This window comes from Balaenoptera musculus, chromosome 4 (assembly GCF_009873245.2).
Source record: "Balaenoptera musculus isolate JJ_BM4_2016_0621 chromosome 4, mBalMus1.pri.v3, whole genome shotgun sequence".
NCBI classification, from domain to species: domain Eukaryota; kingdom Metazoa; phylum Chordata; class Mammalia; order Artiodactyla; family Balaenopteridae; genus Balaenoptera; species Balaenoptera musculus.
Window position 1 is genome coordinate 35,237,483 of NC_045788.1, and position 22,674 is coordinate 35,260,156.

Here is a 22,674-nt window from a genome sequence, read left to right on the forward strand (position 1 = left end):
AGAACATCGTTGCAGTTAATGTTACAAAAAAGCAAAGAGGGACATCCGAACATGCAATAAAAAATGGATTCACAGTGAAAATAATGTATGTTGGTACTAAAATATAGTTACTTGGCTCCCTGAAGGGAAAAGCTTTCTTCTAATTATCTATTCACTTGGGTTTTATCATGAGAAAATATTTTTTTTTCTGGAAAGCTTTGGGAAGTTTTCAATTTGTGCTATACTGTTATTGTTAGCATCTGCTGGAAGTCCCTCATTCTGAAAGCCATTATTTGCAGTCTATAATTTAATCAGAAAATTCAAAAGTACAACAAATAGCTTGGCAACTGTGTTCTTGTTACATACAAAGCCATTAGCAAAAATGTGTAACAAAATTTATGTGAAACAAACAATTTTGTCCTTATATACAGAAGTTTGCTTTATTCCTCCTACCCTCACAGCCTACTCAAAAATGAGAGGGTGTGAAGGGAGCAGCTACCAATCTCCTTTGAACTCTCCTTCTGGGTGGGGTAGAGAAATCTTAAAAGGTAAGTTAACTATTTGAATCTTCTTTTAACTGAGTTACAAAAATGCAGCTGGGCTTCTCAATAAAGAACAAAAACTAGGAAAAACGATAATGGCTTTAAAATAAAGAATTCATCCCTTTGTCCTTTGTAAAATCTCTTAACAGAGAGTAAAAATGACTACATTTGTGACTGTGATCTGAGGACACAGAGCAAAGAGCATCTTGGTGAAACATACGGACGGTAGAAACCAAGCTGCTGAGAAGTTTCACATCTAGGGCATGCACATACATCATACCGATAGAGTTTACAGCTCAGGGGAGAAAGATCCGAAAGGTACACGGGAAGTGTCACCCGAAGCTACATACAAACGCATGAACAAGAAGAACACACGGAGTCAAAGGGAGACGGTAATACAAGTTTAAAAATACATTTTAAAATCATCTCAAAGCCAAGGAACATATTTACTGAAAACTCGGACATTCTACAGAATATCTCGTAAACAGTGAAAATGCAGCTTATTTAAAATGTAAAAAAAAAAATAAAAGTAAAAATAAATGCAGCTTTATGTAATTCACAGTCTCAAAAGAAAATAAATTTCTGGTTTATCATCACTGCTCGGCTCGGTCTGCAAAACGGAATGATGTGAACAGAACTGGTCGGCATGGCCGGAGCGCAGGGCTGCGCACGCGCCCTCGGGGATGCCGCGGCCCTCCACGCCGCAGCCGCCCTTGGCGCTCCGCAAGTAGCCCGCGATGTACGAGCCGGTGGAGTGCCGGTTCCCCGCGGGCGCCGGCGCGCAGGGTTTGCTTCGAAGAACCACTCCTCCCACAGGGCTGGGGTTCGCACTTTTCTGCTTGTTGGCTTCCTGCTTTTCCTTGGCGCGACTGGCAATATTGCGCACTCTGCTCTGACTTCTGGATGACAACTTTCTGACCAGGGCCCTGGGGAATTGATTGACATCTTGCTTGGAATACAGCACTTGGCAGCCGTCTTCCTGGTCAAAGGACACAAGCTTCCGCAGCTGTTCGGTCAGGGCATCTATAGGCTCTAAAGACTTTGTTTTCACAGTCACGCCCTTCTTGTCTCTGATGCCAGTTGTAACAAAGCTCTTACTAATACACTGGTACTTGCTTTCAAAATTACAGGCGATGTCCTCTGATGTTAAGTCCCCCAGACTTTTGGATTTGCAAGGACTGGGCAGCTTCAGAGCAGGCAGAGGAGGGTGTGTGGACCGCTCGGGGGCAGGGTCATGCATGTCTTGAACGCTAGACAGGGGCCCAGGGGTCTGGTTCTTTTTTGCATCTGAATTTGAGAAATGGTTATGCATAAAACCAGCACCCTGATAGGCTAGATGAGAAATATTTTGATTTTTGACATCTTGAATACTGTTGAATATTTCAGAGACAGAAGAGTGGAGAGTCTCTTTACAGTAGCCATTTCTCAAGCCTCTTTGAAAATGTTCCACCACATCCTGACTGTATTTCAGTTTTAAAGGAGAAGCAAGGTGACTTGTGCCCTCTCTCCTATATCCATAGGTTGTTAAAGGCAGACTTTGTGAGTCTCCATCCATTTCCACGAGACTGCTCTCCCCAGAATTTAAACAGAGAGTGGGATCCACTATTACATCTTCCAGTGTCAAGTCAGTGGAAGTGGCAGGGCTGTGGTTCTTCAGTATTTCCCAGTCTTTTTTGTGGGTGGGACTTTTTGGTAACCAGCAGGGAGGATTATTAGAGGACAGAGGCAGATTGTTTTCCATGGCCCCTGTCTTGGTCTTCCCAGAAAGGTCATCATCTGCTTCAGTTTTAGAGACAGGAGTGCAGATAGTTTCACAAACAGCTGCATGTGTTGAGCATTCAGAGTTCTCGTGCCCCAAGAATGCAATCTGCTCAGGAGATGAGCACAAGAAGGATGACTTGGGTTTTCCACTGGAAAAGCCATGCTTGAAGGGCATTTTTAGGTCCATGGTAGGCAAGGGAGGATGGCCCGCTATCACACTGGGGCTCTGAAGATGCGACACAACTGTGGGGTTAACCTGGTCTCTGGTCTCATCAAACTGGCCGATCAGTGCTGAGATGGAACTGCCAGGCTCATTCTCATTTGTCAAAGTGACATTATCAATAAGATGGGAAATTTCACTCTCCTGGAGAATTGCAGTGGAATGTAAGTCAGGTGTGTCAGAACAGAGAGTAGAGACGTCTGACAAAGAAAAGGATGTTGCAGCTCTGCCCTTATCCCAATTACCTTCCAGCTTCTTAATCTCCAGATTGCTTTGAGAAAGGATGCTTCCTGACAATGCGCTTTTCCCTACCATGGAGCCCCCAGCATTCCCGTTTTCCTTGGTTTTCACACCACACAGATCTTGTGTTAGGATAACTGCAGGGTCACGAGCCAAATGCTGCCTTGGGGAGAGGGATTTGTTGGTGCACTGGTGTTCCTGGCGATCACTTAACACATTTGATTTGGTTCTCCCACCCTTTGGACCTGGTACCAACTGTTCTGTGATTGACAAGTTGGCGGTAGAAACAGCAGAGTCCCTGTGGCTGATGTCTTTGTGGAGGAGAGCGCTGGAGGAAGCGGATAACCTTTTGTTGAAATTTGGAAAATGTTGGTCTTTTATACTTGCCTTCCTATCTCTTCTGCCATCCTTATCTTCTGCTGAATGAAACAAACAATATTTTAAGTGACACGTATCACTTTATGTAGGACCTGCAAACACTCATGTTTGTCTTCAGACAGACAAATGGAAAATGTAAATCTGTTACATCGTGACAATATAATTATGGATTGCATAGATTTGCAACAAAGTGTCTGTGTGATGGATAAATGGTAAAATATAGTAATTTCACTGAAACTTCCCTTTGAATAGCTATTACATCAGCTAAGGATGTAATATTCATTGTAAAAAAAAAAATGTCAATGAGTTACCATACTTTTACAGTGAAGATTACCTTAAGTTGTTTCCTATTCAGATTTGTACTACACAGAAGCATGGCAATAAAAACAGAACAAGACAGCTCTGTTAAACAAAGTATTGTAGTACCTGTAAGCAAGATACTGTAAGCTTTCAAAGTTATACATGTGTTAGAGAAAAAAAAAAACCCACACAAATCATTTTGAAAAACATTTTGGCAAAATACTGATTTTAACCAATTAATTTCTAAAACAAATTGGAGGGTGCAATAGATGCATTAAAATATCAGTATCTGTTGACTTTAAAATAAAAGTCAAAAGATAAAATAAAGACTTGGTCACCAATTCTATGCCATTGCTAATATCTAATTTTCCGTTGATCCTATTTTTTTGGTTTTAATACATAAATTTCATATTGCATTCTCCCCTAAAAGAGGTAGTAAGATATCAGGCACAGTAAGGAAAACTATAAAAATACACAATTCAAAGTAACTTGGGGTACCCCATCCTGTTTAGTATAGTGCTAAGACAATATTGATATTAGGTGTTCAAGGATTCTTAATCACATTATTTTAATGGATTTTATGCTTTCAGTTATGAGAATCAAGAAAATATGTTTAACTTTTTATTAAATATTTTCCTAACTAAAAAAATTCATCATAAAAATTTGATAAACCCAAAAATGATAAGGAAAAATATAAAGATTATATGATGTTACCACTCAGATAGCCACTGTAAGCTTTTGTAGAGGGACAGAATTATGTATACAATTTTTTATTCTGAATTTTTTCCACTTAATTTTTCTTCTACATGATAACTTGAATCATTGCATGGTTATGTACTGCTCCATATTTATAAGTTTTATACTTTATTATTAAATATATTATGCTATATATATATGAATAACATATAACTTTCCTATTTTTTAAAGGGAGTAAAGAAACATAACTATTGCTTTCTAACTCACCTTAATGGTAGTAACATCTTAATTGTGGCATTACAGGATTAATTATTACTAATTTCTTTTGCTTTATTTTCCCCCCAAAATGGAGTTATTTATATTTATATATAGTTTACTTTCCCCCCAAATGGAGTTTTGAAATAAATTTTAAAGCATATATTTCATCTCTTCTCTGATACTGCTCTTAGCAAAATTTCAAACTTGTTAACTGCCTTTTTCTCCTTCAAATAAACCATTCAAAAATTGGTTTGTCTCCCTACAATATCTTACAATAAAAATCAATACAAGCAAAGTGGTGTTTGTGAGAAAATAGATCATTGAAATTAGATTGCATGATGAAAGAATTTTGCTAAAAGAAACAGGTATCACATTCTACTGTCTGAAGTGATTTTGATTTAATTAAAACTTATTTGTTGCAGAGACCTCACATGGACACAGTTTTGGTGCTTAAATTATCTAAAATAGGGTGGGGGAAGAGTCACCGACACAAGGCAAGAGCTCTTTGGTACACTGTAAAGCAGATACCACTCTTTATCACGTTCTTGATATGAGTGAAGCATTATGCTCAAATTAAGGGAAAAGATGGGTAATGCCTGGTTCCTATGCCTGAGGAATCTGTGAATGGACAGGAGCTGCAGACGTGCTTCCTTCCCTGCCAACATCCAGTGGTCAGGGAAACGAGGCCACAGGAAAACAGCTAATAAGCTACCTCTTGAGGAAGCAAAGATTTCTCAAGTGAAGAAGGTGGATTACTTTTAACATCTGGCTTTTCCTCTTTCTCCATAAACATTTCCAATTGTAGAAACATGTTATATGGTGGGAAAGAAATATAACTAAACTCAACCTCAGAAAAGTCAATTTAACTCTATTCCTCCTCAGAAAATCAGTAAATAGTGTACCCACTTAGAAAACCATGATCTCTGCTCATATTTTTCAGGTTTCACCTCCCTCTGTGGTACCTCATAGACCCGTAGGCTCCACGCCATCACACCTGATCCCTCACTGTCAATTTCAGATGTCAATGTTATTTCGAGGCTTTAGGCGACTAGGAGATAGCTCTTCTACCACCCACTCCCCAAAGTTTAAAATATGGTCTAAAAGGTAACACTGTAATGTACTGTAATGATTTATTTTTCAGTATATTTTACTTTGACTACAAAATGTCAGCCATGTCATAATGGTAATTAGGGACCAAAATGGGCCTTAAAGGGGTGTATTCTTAGAGAAACTTAAAGCATCTTACCCAGAGAGTTTTCTTTTCCTTCTCTGTCTCTTGCAGTTTCGGATATAGGCAGCGACAGAGCCCCCAGAAGACTTCTGTCAACAGGCATAGAGACAGGGCGTGCTTGCAAACTGCGTGTGGTCCTTCTCAGGACCCCATCTTGATCTCTTGCAGCCTCAGACACAGAATCCTTTATCTCTACCATCTCTTGGAAGCCCATTTTGCTCTTTTTTCTGCCTTTGGCTGGAGCACTGGCTGTGCGTCGCAGAATCCTATCTCCAATCGATCGCTTCCGAACATAATGGGAACTGTTTTCCGAAGAGCTGTGCCTGGGATTCTTATTGAACAGCCCCTTCAGACCTTGGAGCTGTCTGTTCTGAAGACACAAAAGGACCAAGCACAAGTTAAGCAAATACCACTGTGTCAACTGCTTGCCTTTTCAATGACAGCTCCATGAAAAATGGATACAAAACGAAATCTCACAGCCACTGAAGAATATTCAAACCAAGAAAACAGCAGCTCACAGCACGTTTGCACAACGTCATGCACATCTTATCAACCTGACTTTGGGAGGAAGGCAGCCTCCCATCTTCACAACCAAGCTTTCCCACAAGTTTCCTGCCCAAAGATGACAAGGTGGTAGGAAGAGTTTCCACAGTGAAAAGACTATAATGAACTTGAGCCACCGTAAAGCAACAGATGCATGTTTTAAAGTGGTAAGCAGGAAGATGGAGCGATGTGAGAGAGCATGCCGCCATGACCACTGAAAGAGGAACGCGCCAGCAACAACCAAGCACCATGCTGAGAAACTACCTTTGTAGCTCCTAGAAAGTGCAATATAGTGTAACTGGGGTTGAGTATTAAAGGGCTCCACTGCAAGGGGGAAAAAAGCACAACAGAACACAATTTGGGCTCATTCAAGAAGGCTGCACAAGTAAAAACAGAAGGAGACAGAACACATATGCTCTATAAACCCTTTCTCCCACTTTGGATTTTTAGTCACAAGTTCATTCATTGCTCAATTCACCACCATCATGTTGTGGTTTATGCATATCAACCCAAACACACCTTGAAAGTAATAAATGACTTACACATGGACATTTATTTAGGAGAGAGAACACAAGTCCTACAGAACACCTTCTTGGCTCAAGTTTTTTTTTGTTTTTTTTTTTTATTTATTTATTTATGGCTGTGTTTGGTCTTCGTTTCTGTGCGAGGGCTTTCTCTAGTTGTGGCAAGTGGGGGCCACTCTTCATCACGGTGCACAGGCCTCTCATTATTGCGGCCTCTCTTGTTGCGGAGCACAGGCTCCAGATGCGCAGGCTCAGTAGTTGTGGCTCACGGGCCTAATTGCTCCACAGCCTGTGGGATCTTCCCAGACCAGGGCTCGAACCCGTGTCCCCTGCATTGGCAGGCAGATTCTCAACCACTGCGCCACCAGGGAAGCCCCTTGGCTCAAGTTTTTAACAAACTGATCTTTATTATTTCCCTCAAGCATGTTAAGTGCTAGAGATGCTGCTTTGTTCACCTGGGATTCCTAGAAATTCAAGAATCATTTTTCGATCATTTACATTTGTGTATGTTTAGGCCAGAGGAGAGAGCCCAACAAGTAGCACAAATAGAAACCCAGGACTAAACACAGAAAGTCATAAAACTTTATCACTCTTAGAAATTAGGATCCTTAGCACCTCACCCCTCCCAACTGATGGATGTGAGAATAAACACATACCTCCTATTTCCGGCCAAATTGGTCCACTACCTGCCGGTTGGATTATAGCCTTTAATAATATTAATATTAGCCAACATTTTTGAGCATTTACTATGTGCCAGGAAGCTTTTTAAAAATAAAGTTTTTGTTTATGAAGTAGGTACTACTTTTACCCCACATGTACAAATAAGGAAGCGGAAGCACAGAGAATGTATATACCTCTGGAGGGGGAGCTCCAGGCAAAGCAGACCTTCTGATAAAGAGCACTGGACACTCCTGGGCCCTGGTCAATGCTACAGTCCCTCCAAATCACATCTAGTCCTGAAAATTGATTCCAGTGGCCAAGTCCCCAATTACTCGGCATTACCAGAGGACAGCCTACTGATTTGTAAATCTCAAGTGAGCTCTGCAATGAAGAAATTGGCATCAGCAAAGAGCTAGAATACACTTTTATGGTCTCTTCCTTTTAAGTCCTGTGGGTGGCTTTTAATTCATTCGTGATTTTTCGGTTTCCAGTTGAATACAATGGCACTAAATGAATGCATCCTGCCTAGAACTGGCTGGGATCATAGCCCGGTTAGTACAGGTAATTCAAACATCTGAGACTACATTTCCCACTGCAGCCAGCTGGGTCTTTTTAAGGATTATAATAAAATTCAAATATGTAAGTCTATCTTTACTGTTTTAGTCAAACAAATGATTGCCCTAGAGAGTAATAGTTTTCTCAATTCTTTTAAGCCCAGAGAGGGCCCCTAGGTGGAGGGAATGAGTACACACCCCTAAAAAGAGGAAGGAGCACACATGGATGGAGGCCTGTGGGCAGGAGAGCACACTGAGAACAGTGTGGGCTGGGCTTCACTAGAGTCTTCTGTTAAAAAAACAGCTTGTCAAGATACACGTTCCCTTTTATGCAATGAATTAGAAAACTTTATTAAGGACCATATTATTGTTGCATGTGGCTTTAAGCCCTGTGATCTTTCTTACCTTTCCATAGATTTCATTGATTGTTATGTGGACAAATATGGACGCTTCTGTCAGTCCTTCCAAATAGACATGCCGGTAGCCTGATAAAAGCAGAGAAAGTAGTTTCCTTTTAGTTGAACTTGCATTTGGCTTTCCCATGGGTGCAACAGAATTAAATACCTGACTTTACTATAGTTCTTTATGTTAACACTCACATTATCATATAACACATATTTTATATATCATATATGCCATGGATCATGTATATCACATATCATATATTAAATCTTCCAAAGAAAAGGAATGGTCAGTCTAGAGAGAAAAGGCCAGCCAGACTTACCAGGCACTAAGCTGCTAAAGGTCACAGTTCTTTGCCCAACAAAATCTCGTCCAATCGGATCGTGATCCCACACAAGGAACCGAACCAAAGCTATTTCTGGCATGTGTACTGTAAATGTGAGGGTTTCTTCCCACACAGGGTTAAATCCTCAGAGAAACAGGAAAAGACAAATTAGAAAAGCAAAGGGGTTGGCTAAAAATGATTTAGCAGCAACATCTGCAAAGCAGACAGTGAAAATTGCTTGCAATGGTTATTAAACTCGTGAAGACGACTGAGCCACCCAGGGATGCCTTACTGAAATAAAGCCTTGGAGTTTACCCCATTGCTAGAAAATAATTGGTAAGAAAGTGCCTGTAAATCATTACATCAATTCTAATAATCTTTGATGCCAAATTGCATTGTAGAGAAAGCTCTTTTAGACAATATCCAGAATGTTTCGATAAGCTCAGAAAGTATCTATAGTAGCGATCTAAGAATAATGTTTTAGCAAAAGCAATAAAGAATGATTCCTCTCCCCCACCCCCATCCCACCCCAGTAGAATGATGCTTCTCACCCACCAAAGATTCTGCTGCTGTAAGCATCACCAGCAAGCATTTTGTAAGGTTTCAATGCTATGGTACATATACCATCCCATTTAATTCTTATGGTAATCCTCTAAGGGTGGCAGGGCAGAGGTTTTTTTCTAATTAAGAAAAAATATATATTACTGACTTTCAAAAATATATAACTCTTAAAAATTACACAAGTAACCATGCTCACTTTTTAACATAGGAAATATAATGCTCGTTTTATAGTTGAGAAAACTGATGTTCAGAGAAAATAACATGCCTAACATCATACAACTAGTGACAGAGCCAAAGGAGACGAGGCACTGCTGATTTCCAGGGGCTTCTCGTGAAGCAAGACCTTAATACATGAAAGATGACATATTTTCACAGCTACTGAAAATAAATAGGAAAGGCATATAATTCAACTCAAATTCTAAAAGGCAAAACCACGTTTATTCCTTGGTAAAATTCTCTCAGATAAAATAATTAAACTGATAAAAATTCAAGTACTCTATAAGTTTGTTCTTCTTTTCTAAAAATGAAAATTCATGTTATTAAATGTATGCGTTCAGGAGGCATCAGCCACTTAACCCTAATGCCTTAGCTAATGAAATAATTATGGACTGAAAATCATTGAGATGTCCCTCCTGAACAAGAGAAGAGATACTTTTTGTTGACTTAGTGATGACATCTCAATTATTTCTGAGACCAAAAAAAATACATTGAGCATTGGTAGGAAAATGCAGTATGGGAAGTTTGCTTATTTTAAGCATGTTATTTCCTAAGTAACAGGTTTGTGCTACTCTTGAACCCTCAAATTCCTTTCCTTAAACTCCTCTTAAGGTCTCTCTAGGAACCTCTAATTTCCCAAACGTTTTGAGGATTGGGGTTTAGATTTTTTACAGTATTAAGGACTAGAGATTGAGAAGAACAGGCATGCAATAATGTTTGTCATATGTATGAATAAATACAACCTTAGAAGATTACTGTGAAAAAGACATGAGGCTTGAGTAAACAAAGTTTTCTTTACATGATGGCCAAAACAGAAGAAGAAGGCTGCCCATGCACCACAAGTACATATTCAAGAAGTAAACTTGCCAGAGCATGCTGCACTTGCCTTTACAGTTGTACATGCTCCAGAAAAAAATGAGAAATCATTAGGACGTGGGCTTCACAAATGAGAACTTTGAGGCAACTCATGTCATGAAAACAATATAAAAATATAACGAGTCATTTTCCTACATGAAGTTTTAACCCAGATCTTTAAAATATCATTCATTTCACTAGAAAAAACCATTTGCTTCAAAAGCAGAAGTCTTGAGAGCCTAGATTACAACATCCATCAAAATATACCATGCATCAATCCCATATTTACTTAGTTTTATGTGTTGAAAAATCTTAACAAAACTCAGATGGCAGTTACAGATTTTAGAAATTTGTTTCTCTTCCATGTAGAAAAATTCTCTTTTTTAGTGCAAACTCTATTTCTAGAGCATCCTTATTAAAAGTGAACAGAGATTATAATCTTACCATTGTCATCTACCACACGAGTTTGATCTTTACAACAATCTACTGGCAATCCGATAATTTCAACTTCTACAAAAGGATCAATGATCTATATAAATAAAGAAAGTATTACTACAACTGATAAATTTCTACACATGTTAATTTAAGAATATTGGCCAAAATATCACATATCAACAGCAACCCATTTATTTAGGTGCTTACTAAGAAAGAGAAATTGTACAAGATTCAACAGAGTCAACTATGAAGCAGGAATTAAAAAAAGATTACATTGTTATTTGCCAATATCTACTAATGCTACAAAAACTTAACCCGATGAACCTTCAACTCCAGTTGAAGGTATATACCCAACAGAAATGAGAGCTTCTATCTAGGCAGAAATGCTCAGAGCAGGTGAATTCGTAATAGTCACACATTGGAAACAACCTAAATGTCCATTATGAGTAAGATGGATAAACTGTGGAATATCCATTTAATGAATACAACACAGCAATGAAAAAATAACAAAGTTGTGCTACATAGCCATAATGTAGAACGAGCCAGACACAAAAGAGTGTATACCGTCAGAGTCCATTTACATAAAGTGTGAGCACAGACTAAATGAATCTGTTTTGACAGGGACTGGTATTTGATGGGGGGAGGGGAGGACTGGGAGTAGATATTGACTGGGAGGGTGGATGGAAGCCTTCTGGGGGTTCTAGATATGTTCTACCTTGATCTGCTTACATAATAATTAATCAAGTTATCCACATTTGATTGGTGCACTTTAATGTAGTTAAATCAATTGGGTACTATGACGTAAATTTAAAAGTATTTAAAAATAAAAAGATGAAAAGGTAATCAAAAGAAAAATATGAGTGTTTAGTGCCCCTCCTCCTCACCTTTACCTCCCCCATACCCCCCGCCCTCTGGGAGAGGGATCCTGCTTTGTTTGTCATCTGTAAGCTCTCCTTTGTAGTGCCAGTACTGGATAAGTAGCAATGAAGGAATAAAATCCTAAGGAACCCAGAAAGGAGGGAATTATGAAGTCTGGGAAAACATATTTTTAGGAGCTTGGAGAGTAAGGAGAATACAGTTATGGAGGGAGCCTCAAGGAATATGAGCTAGAGGTATGATAGAAAAACATTTTGAGACATTTAGGTGGATAGACACACTTTTTGTTTACTAAATAAATTACAGCTAAAGTTTACTCATTTTCCATTAATTCTTTGATGCTAGAAGTTTTTCCTTAAATAGAACACTGTGGTAAAACTGTACCATTGGGAGTCTTGGATTTGGGGGCAGCTAATACATATGACTAAGGAAAATAAAATTAAATTCCTTAATCTTAAGGAATTTAAGAGGTTTAATTTAAGTCAAAATTAAGGAATTTAAGAAGCCACAGGCTTGAAGAACAACTTCCTGCTTCGACACTTGGTTCCTGTGCTGGACTTTGGCAAGTTGTGTAACTGTCTGTGCTTCAGTTTCCTCATCTGTAAACCTAAGATAACAGTGTCCACTTCATCATGCTGTAATCCAGGTGACATGCTGGGAGAATGGAACTGGATAGTGGTAGCAAGATTAGGGAGAGATTTGGGAGGTAGAATGTCCAAGAGATGCTAATTGAGTAGATGTGGAGAGCAAAGAAAAGGTGAAAATTAAAGATGACAATCAATTTTCTGATTAGGAGCAAGAAAAATTATTATTTCATTCTCAGAGATATGAACAATGCGAGAGATCACAGGCTGAGAATTCAGGGGGACTAGAGGGGGGGGAGAAACTATATTTTCATTAGCCTCTGACTAAAGCACAAATAGTAGACTATTAGTACTGTAGTTTTGTGCCTGGCAGAAATCACAGATGTTTTCAAGTCACATTATAGTTGTTGCAGAAATCTCCGTGTATCACCCATACTTATCACGACTTCAAAATTCTAATAGTTATTCAACCCCCCTCTACATCCTGCTATTTATTGCATATATATTTGTATGTCACAGTTTGTTTTTAATATACTGATAAGTGAATTTCAATATAATTTGTCCTGTGTACCTTTATCTATTTTATTTTATGCATTTAAAAACATTATTCTGAGAAGGGGTCCAAACGCCTCATCAGATGCCAATGGGTTCTATGGCTCAAAAAAGAGTTAAAATCTCCTGACAGAGAACCTCATAAACCACAATAAGGAGGTTGGACTTTATTTTAATTATAAAAGAAAGATAATCCTCATACATTTAAATGATTACTCTAACCCCACAGACTATGTATTACAAAGATAAAGAAATACTGATGCAGTGAAAAACACCTGGAAGAAACCTCCTTATCCAAGTAACATTATCAATCCTAGGATAAACTGACATAATGTGGCCCCTGATATGATACACTGAGAAGGATACACATTGCCCATGTAGTATTCCTGCCAAATATGTTTAGTCTGATTCTAATCATGAACAAACAATCAGGTAATCCAAACTGAAGGACACTCTGGACACAACTGACTTGGACATTTCTAAAAATATCAATATAATGAAAACAAAAGCTGGAGAATTGTTTTATATTTTAAAAGACCAAAGAGAAATGACAACTAAAAGCAATGTGTGATTCTTAATTGGATTCTGAATCTAAAAAGAAAAAAAGAAGATGTAAGAACAATTTGGGGACAATGGGGGAAAATTGAATATAGATTTTATATTAGATAACATTAGTGTACCCACAAACTATTGGGTATAAGATAGGCTCCAGGATGTATTGTACAACGTGGGAAATACAGCCAATATTTTGTAATGACTATAAATGGACAGTAACGTGTAAAGATTGTATAAAAATTGTTTTAAAATAAAATTTTTAAAAATGAATAAAGTTCTGATGGTCTAAAAAAATAAAATAAAATAGAAAAAAATATATTATTGTACCGATATTAAATGTCATGGGTGTAATGACTGTCTTGCGGTTATACAGGATAACCTTCTTGTTCTTAAGAGACAAATGCTGAAGTATTTAGGGATTGGGGTCATGATGTTAACTTACGCTCAAATGACTCTCCAAAGAGAAGAAAATGCATATATATACACACATATATATAATTAAATTTTGTTATATTTGTTTTATTTCTCCCTTTCATGTGGATAAGTATATATGTATGTGTATATGTATATTTATGCACACATTTACACATGAAAGGAAGATAAGGCAAAAGTAATAAAATTTAATGAGTTTACTGGTGAATCTAGGTGCTGGAGATATGGTGTTCATTTTATTATTCTTGCAACTTTCCTGAGGTTTGAAATCTTTCAAAATAAAAAGTTTGGGGGAAAATATAGGAAGTGAGTCTTCCTTTTTGCAGACAATAAAGAAAAATGGAAAGAAGAGGAAGTAAGGATAAACTTTCTGATACTACCAAAATAACTATTCTTGCTGCTGAGAGAACAGAATTGGAAGCAGGGAGGCCAGTGAGCTGGGAGGCTACTGCAGCAGAACTGCCAAGAGATGATGGTGGCCTGGATTAGGCTGAAGGCAATGCAGATGGAAGACATGGTCCCACCTGAAGCTCCTACTTTTTGAGAGGGAGGACATGGGGCCATCTGCTGGAGAAAGCGATGAGAACGAATGTTTGAGGAGAGACGAGGTTGAAAATAGCCACCGTGGAGAACAGGATAGAGGACTGATCGGGGGGAGTTGGGATGGCAGTGCAGCACTACGCGTGGGTCGGTGGAGATCTGAGACCGAGTTGATGGTGGGACCACTGCAGAGCTGCTTGGTTTCACCATCGACATTCAAGATCCAGAAAGGATAGTTTAACAGGTGGGAGTGGCAAAGAGCCTGAAGTGATGGACCACTCCTGAGAGGATGGACATGAACAGAGGAGAGGCTGACAGGTAGGGAGAAAATGGAAGCCAAGGAGGCTAAGAGCAGGTGGAGTGGGGATAACGGAATGAAAGCTCTGGAAAGAGCGGAGGCTGTGGTCACAGAGGGAGACATTTTACAATCACGCAACAGAAGTGCAGCAAGGCAAGAGCCAGCCTGTGGCCAGGGAGCAGGTGGCCGATGTGCAGCAGAGGTGAGGGTCACAGTGGATGAGGAAGGCGGACGGAAGGTTAGGATGTTCTCCTAGGCAGCGTGTCTATTAATAACGAAATTGCTCCTTGCATCTCAGTTCAGCATTGCCAGTGTCAGTCTTGAATCGTGAACTGAATTGCATTGCACTCATGCCTCCGAAATAGATGATGCACTGCACTCCAGAAAGAACTGTGTGTGCTTTGCCAATAAGTCAGTCAATATCTGATGAGCTGAGGTCAGTGCTCATTTACAAACACACATACACACAGAACCCTTAAGACATTTCAGATGAAATGTAAACACAATAAAATAAATCACATAATTAACCACTTGGTCATATACAGCTTACCTCGCCTCGGTCTCCAAACATGGAATCTGGAGGTTTGGGGAGTTGCTGTCCGCTAATCACTTTCAGGATGAACTGCTTCTTAGGGTTGGCAGGAAGTGGATCACCAGAGAAAGGGTTGAAAGTACCTAAGCCCAGTAAAGCAGAGGTTAAAAATCTAGGTTTGGTGGCATGGAAAAATACACACACACACCCACATACCTTAAGCTTGCAGAACAAAGAAACAATAGATGCTGGATTACTATAGTGTTTCTTAAAGCAAAGAAATTATCACATAACTATCAGCGTGGCTTTTGCCTGAAGGCAATGCCAGCTGGCATTTCCATAGCTGTGTTTTTTTGTTAGAATCTATGCTCCCAAAGGCCAGAAGATTGGACCCATTTAAAACAAGTGTCTGTGATGCAATTATCAACCAAGGCAGGGGGTAAGAAGAACATTTTATTTGAATGTCCGTAGTATAGAGAAGGGGAGCAGTTGTCAGATTCACATAATTTTCTATCCTAAACTATTGCAGGTATAGAGTGAATATAATAAACAGAAAGAAGACCTGAAATTAAGTAAACAGCATAGCAAGAAAACACGCAAAGCACAAAATTCTGAAGACACATCTGTCAACAGTTTTTTACCTGAACTGTTAAAAATCCAACTTGGAAATTTTAAAAAGAATTTTAGTGAGCAGAACCAAAAGGAAGTGTTTTTGATCTAACATTGCATTACCTTTTTTTGTTGTTGGTGTTAGCACTGTTTTGTAATTGGAATAAACTGACTAAAAAGGGCTTGATAAAATTGTTTCAGGTGTTATTACAATTTTGCCAGCAGGTCTCAGACTCATACTCCCTTAGAGAGTTTCTGAAAGCATTCAGTGAATATCATGCTGGACCACTGGATTTCAGGTGACAATCCACTGCTATTATCCATGTCCCTCTTTAAGTGCATAACATCACAAGGAACATTCTAAACATCACGCTACCCAAACATTAAACGGTTGTGACAAGACTTCTTTATTTACATTTCAATACCGAATTTATCTCTTTTTTAAAAATCATGTTGCAAAACAGAGGCATCACACTTTCCACAGAGCTCCTTCAATAGAGGTCTCCTGCGTTCAGAGCCGTGACTATGAAATTAACACACACCTTTGCACATCTGCTGGGGTTTGAGGACATAGCCGCAATTGCCATTTGTCTTGAATTTGGCTCGATTTAACTGCATCATTCGCCCTTCAGACTGGTAGTTCAATGCCACTGTGCAAGTTCAAAGTTTAAGAGAATTAGGCAAGACGGCAGCGTGGAGTCAAGACACACGGAGAACCACTCCTCCCCGAGGCATACACACCTAGCTGGCAACCTGCGTTCCAGTAGGGCAGAGGGTTGAAGTTACTGGAATCGATGCGGTAGGCGGAGGGATAAATCCTCGTGAGCTGCTTCTGATTATAAATCATGAACTGCTCAGATTTCTGCTGAACCACCTGATGTGCTCTTGTTTCACTGAATGATAACACATTTCCTGTGGTTCCTAGAAGTTTTTAACAAAGAAAACAGAAACGTGAGAACTGCTGCAAAGAAAACACCACTCATAAAAGATCTTATAATGATGTCGGATTACACCCATAATAAAAGGCAGAGCAAAAGAGTGAATTCAACCAGAGCAGGCACAGCTCCTGAGCAAGAAAGGTCTATAAAGTTCCACTCTCGGGACTCTTTTGCCATCTCAGATCAGAGCTGTGCATCTTGCTCAGATAACTGCCTATTTCTGTATCACACATTCTCCCAAGAATTCAATCATCTCACTACTTCATGTCTATCTGACTAGTATGAAGAGGACAGACAGGAAAATTATTTTCTAGGTGCATGATTCAAACAGAATAGCTTTGCCAGAGATCAAGACACCTATGGATAAATAAAACTATCTTTGTAACTCATTCCTGATAAAAGGGAGACATTCATTGAAGGCATTCATCTAAAAAGCATACATATGAAACACATTAAGTGACAGCATTCACAGTTGAAGAAAATAAAGGGAAAAGACCAATTCCAAAACAGGAAAATTGGGTTTTAAAGTTACTTTGAATAGAATTATGAAACCAGTCAAAACCTATTTGGGAGAAAGGAATAATAATGGAAAAAGAATTCAAAAGAACATTATAAAGAAATAAAAGTTTCAGAAACAAGAACAGTCATCCACCTAGCCAGATTTATAAGTAATGGAAAAGTAAAGGGAGGTTAAAAAACAGGAAGCCTATATTAAAGTTTCTGCTTGGAGCATCATCAGAAAGGGTTAATCCAGGACCAACAAAGCTACAAGTTAGGGGGTCATGATGGAATGAACCTCCAATTATTTAATATCTTACCCTTTTCTCCCAGTACTATCTTTTGTACCACATCTAAAATGCTCCCACCCGTCCCACCCCTTCACCAGACATCCATACCTCAGCCCCAAAATGACCACCCCATGTCATCTGGACCTGTTGGAATAGACCAGCCTAGATAAAGATCCAAACTTGCCCAGAGTCTCATTCTCATTCCAATGTGTGCTCTGAACCCAGACTGAGGGACATGGCCCAAGAAACAAAGGAGATGAATTATAATCTTACTGGGCCTGAACTGTATCCAGACTTTGCATGTTTATTCATGCACAGTCTCCCAGGGCCCTTGTTGTCCTTAGGGTTGTACACCCTTAGTTATTAAACACTGGCCAAATGACTAGCAACTATACTCTACAACGTGGAACAGTCATAAACACAAGTGGGAGGCAAAGAAATTAGAGGATTACAGTGTTCAATCTGATGATTTCCCTCATATAGACTCTTTCCTTATCAAATATATCAATAGCTTATTGACATAACTTAGCATAGTTTACATATCTCAAGCATACTAAAAATGATTATATTTGTAGATTTTGATGAGGAATACTTTGAACATGATAAGAGAAAATATAGTCTTTTTGACAAACCACATTCAGATGGAGTAGCATTAAAATTAGTACCACTATTTTCTCTGTCTCTCTACATAAATTACACACACCACATTATCAGTAAGATGACCTTGCTAATTAGGTACATGTCAATTAGTATATTAATAGAGTTGAGTTGCTTTGCATTAGGATGAGCCATGCATTCATTATCTATTGCTTATTTTGTGGCTAACACACACACACACACACAAAAGACAAAAACAGATAAAGTTCAGGAACTAAATAGTCCTCAATATTATTTTCCATTAAGCTAATAGGATTATGATTACCTAAGGCATGTAGTAGAAATTATATTTCTATGAACCAAATATACCTTTAACTCCATTAAAATACTTCCTGAGTTTATTTTCTAGCTGTGGGCAGATACTGTAAGAATGTGATGTTCAGGTACCACCTCACACTGGTCAGAACAGTCGTCTCAAAAAGTCTACAAATAATAAATGCTGGGGAGGGTGTGGAGAAAAGGGAGCCCTCCTACACTGTTGGTGGGAATGTAAACTGGTGGAGCCACTATGGAGAACAGTATGGAGGTTCCTTAAAAAACTAAAAATAGAGTTACCATATGATCCTGCAATCCCACTCCTGAGCACATATCCAGAAAAGATGAAAGCTCTAATTCAAAAAGATACACACACCCCAGTGTTCACTGCAGCACTATTTACAATAGCCAAAACATGGAAGCAACCTAAATGCCCATTAACAGAGGAATGGATAAAGAAGATGTGATACTTATATACAATGGAATATTACTCAACCATAAAAAAGAATGAAATAATGCCATTTGCAGCAACATGGATGGACCTGGAGATTATCATATAGCAAAGTCAGACAGAGAAAGACAAATATCATATGATATCACTTACATGTGGGATCTAAAATATGACACAAATGAACTGATTTACACAACAGAAATAGACTCACAGATATAGAAAACAAACCTATGGTTACAAAAGAGGAAAGGGGAGGGATAAATTAGGAGTTTGGGATTAATATATATGCATTACTATATATAAAATAAAGAACAAGGTCCTACTGTGTAGCACAGGGAACTAAATTCAATACCTTGTAATAACTTATAATGGAAAAGAATCTGGAAAAAGAAAAGAATGTGATGTTCACTTGCTGAGAATCCTACAGGTTCTCATGTTCTCACATGTGAAATTAATTTTTTTTTTAATAATTGTCACCATCTAAAGAAGGAATAAACACCAAAGGGAAGAAAATCTGCAGATAGAAAAAGATACACTTGTGGAATGGGGGGAAAAAAAGAAAGATCTGAGGAAAGAATCCTGGAGGTTGTGAGGACATAAGACTCAGCACAATGTTGTTTTCCCTTCACTGAGACACAAGAAAATGGGAGATTCTGACGTACATTTCTCTTCCACTAAAATTACAATTAGATTGAAAACCCATATGACCACAGTTTATTTTCATAAACACCCATTAACTGAACAAAATACAAGTGAGAAAGGAAGAGGATAAAGAGAAAGAGCAGCTAGCAGGAAACTCAGGGTAAGAACAGTTGTAACTAGAATTTCTCAACTCCACATACGGCAACTGATGGGTAAGAAACTGTGAAAGAGTCAATGCTTCTGAAATTTCTGCTCTTGTTGTTAAAATTGCAATCTGTGGATTAAATTATTTTCATCAAGGTCAAAATTTTCAATGAGAAAATACAGGGCGTTTCAAGATGTTGTATTAGTCAATTAATTTCCTCTTTCTTCTAGTCATTCACACTTGGAACAGCCATCTGTGATCTGGCCATCAAACTAGGTCAAGTCTCCATAGTTTGAAGACTGGGAAGACCTTGCTCTGATACATTTGTCTTTTTAATAATAATAAAGTCTTCCTCTGCCCTGTTGGAAATTTCTCTGACCTCTAGCCAATTAGGCAAAGTAATCAGTAGAGCCCTCCCTGTAAGCTAAGCATTGTACCAGCAATCAGTTTCCTGACACTCAAGCTGGATTCTACACAGTTCCAGAAATGTGTGCTGATGATCCGATTAACAAAAGTTTAATTAACAATTGACAAAGAAAGGTCAGGAGTGTGTATCCAGAAGAAGAAACACTCAGGCCTTACCATCATCCACAATGTCCTGGGCTGCCACGGAGTTTGTGTACACAACCAAATCAGAGAGCTCTCGACAGAGCTTCATGGTTTTCCTTCGGCGGCCCAACCTGTAAAATACACACCCAGGACTCATGACATTTTAGAGGTGGAAGAGGTTTGGGCTTTTGGTTACTCCACCTTCCCTACTTGCTCCTGATGGAGCCAGGATTAGAAACCAAGTGTGATTTTTAGTTCAGCATTCTCTCCATCACAACACCGTACTCATGTGGCTTTTTTTTACCGCTCAGCCAGACTTTATTCACAGTCTCTTCTCCTGAATTTGTGAGTTCTATTGTGAAGGGCTTGATTGCCACCATTACCCAACTATGGAGTAAACCAGAGTTTAGCAGGGAATCACTCTGCTTTGTCAGAAGGAGAACCTGGACTAAAAAGCAGTAGGGATACTGTACTGTCATCACAAGAATCCTATATCTAAAGATAAATACACCAAACTTTCCATAGTCATTATCTTCTAGAGGTATAATTACAGTGATTTTTGTTTTCTTCTTTATGCTTTTTCTATATTCTTCAACTTCTTAAGACAAACATCCATTACTTACTCTCTCTGTACGTCTATATTGTCTGTATCCCATAAACCACTCCTAGGATCTGCTGTACAACTTTACAAATTCTGCTACTTACTCTTTGCCACAGTAAAATTCTCCATAGATTATCACATTCCCCTCACAGACACACTTTTCTCCTCTAGGAAAACATATAATCATTAAAAACTTCAATCCCCACCAAAGGAGATACACAAACGGCCAATAAGAACATGGAAAGAATTAGTCATTAAGGAAATGCAAACCAAACTACAGTGAGATACCACTGCATATCTACTAGGTTGGCTATAACCAAAAAGGCAGGCAATAATGAGTGTTGGCAAGGATGAGGAGAAACTGGAATGCTCATATATTGCTGGGGAATTTTAAATGGTACAACTGCTTTGCCAACATAGTTCGGCAGTTCCTCAAAAAATTAAAGTTACCATGTGACTCAGGAATTCCACTTTTAAGTATATACCCAAGAGAAATAAAAACCTATGTCCACATAAAAACTTAGAAATGAATGTTCATAGCAGTATTATTCATAATAGCCGGAAAGTGAAAACAACCTAAATATCCTTCAGCTAATGAATAGATAAATGAAATGCAATATAGTCATACAATGGAATATTATTCAACAATAAAAAGGAACGAAGTACTGATACATTCTACAACATGGATGAATCTTGGAAATATTATACTAAGTGAAAGAAGCCAGACAAAAAAGGCCAAATATTGTAGGATTCCATTTATATGTAATGTCCAGAAAAGGCAAATCTATAGAGACAAAAAGTAGATTAGTTGGTACCAGAGACTGGGGGAGAGAGAGATGGAAAGTCGCTGCTAATGGTAGAGTTTCTTTTTGGTGTGATGAAAATGTTCTGGAATTAGATAGTGATGATATAGATTTATTCACTCAGTGAATATTTATTGAGCATCTATTGGAGATAAAATAGTGAACAAATCAGACAAAAATTCTTACTGTAATGATACTTATATACATTCAACAAAAGAATTAAGGCCAAAATGTGTCAACAACTCATTTTGCCAAGAAAGAAGACACGCACATAGACAGGTATAAAAACCAATGGGAAGAAGAGTCCATGTTCCTGCTTTACCATGTAATTAGGAAATTCTCTAGCCATTGGTAAAAATCTGGTTTTGTGAAAGCAAATGATTATAAATCAGTGTGAGGGAGGTAATGCCTAGAAATGACAAGTAAAACTAACTCCCAGGACACTCCATAACACAGAGAACTTCTGTATAAAGTTAGCTCTTTTTAATCCTTATTTAAAATTGAATTAGTTTATTGAAGTCCCAAAAGGACACCGTCATCGATGCTTGAGCCTCGATAGCTATTAAGGGGAAATCTCTAATTGACTTAAGAGCAGCATGCAACGTGATTTCATGTGATAGCTTCCCTGGATATATGATTCAGAGTCAAGCCTTTCTCAAACTTATATTTGAGAACATTCACAGCAGAGGTCTCCTGGAAGGTAATTCTATTTCTCTTATATCCTTTACTGTAACTACATATTGAATTTTCTGTACCCTAAGAGTAGGAACCATGCACATCTCCTTTGCCCTCACTAATTAGTTACTATTTTATGTATGGACATTCTGTTGGAGTGAAGCTCAAATATAAAATTTAATTGAACACTAAATGTGATTCATTCCTATAGGACCTCTATGCCTCCAATTTCATTTAGTTTCAGTCTTTTGATAAAGTCACAGAGGGGTGTGTGTGTACATGTGCACGTGTTTGTATATCTATCTATCTATGAAGGATATAATTTACATTCCTTTGTGAGACTTACTGTATACATAATTTGCTAGAAAATCCTGTATCAAATCATGTGTCACAATTTGGGTTCTAAAATTATGGCCATTTTACTCATCCCAAATTCTACTGGCAACAATAAAGAAAACAGCAGCTAATATTTTTGAGCACTTAGTTAATTGGAGTAGGGCTCATCAAGCTAA

General features: G+C 38.4%; 1 protein-coding gene across 2 annotated transcripts in view; it reads right to left on the minus strand.

Annotated features, from left to right (window-relative positions):
• PLCH1 (phospholipase C eta 1) overlaps window positions 1–22,674 on the minus strand; it is a 235,018-nt gene continuing 212,344 nt past the window's right edge. The window contains exons 15-24 of one of the 2 annotated variants that reach the window (XM_036851808.1): window positions 20,117–20,214; window positions 16,400–16,579; window positions 16,201–16,308; window positions 15,068–15,192; window positions 10,690–10,774; window positions 8,611–8,757; window positions 8,292–8,371; window positions 6,413–6,472; window positions 5,621–5,975; window positions 1–3,161 (exon numbers count right to left, since the gene is read on the minus strand). In XM_036851808.1, the coding sequence (XP_036707703.1) occupies window positions 1,078–3,161; window positions 5,621–5,975; window positions 6,413–6,472; window positions 8,292–8,371; window positions 8,611–8,757; window positions 10,690–10,774; window positions 15,068–15,192; window positions 16,201–16,308; window positions 16,400–16,579; window positions 20,117–20,214 (3,322 nt within the window). In that variant the 3' untranslated portion in view covers window positions 1–1,077. The remainder of the gene's footprint in view (window positions 3,162–5,620; window positions 5,976–6,412; window positions 6,473–8,291; window positions 8,372–8,610; window positions 8,758–10,689; window positions 10,775–15,067; window positions 15,193–16,200; window positions 16,309–16,399; window positions 16,580–20,116; window positions 20,215–22,674) is intronic. The other variant, XM_036851807.1, reaches the window with a different exon arrangement.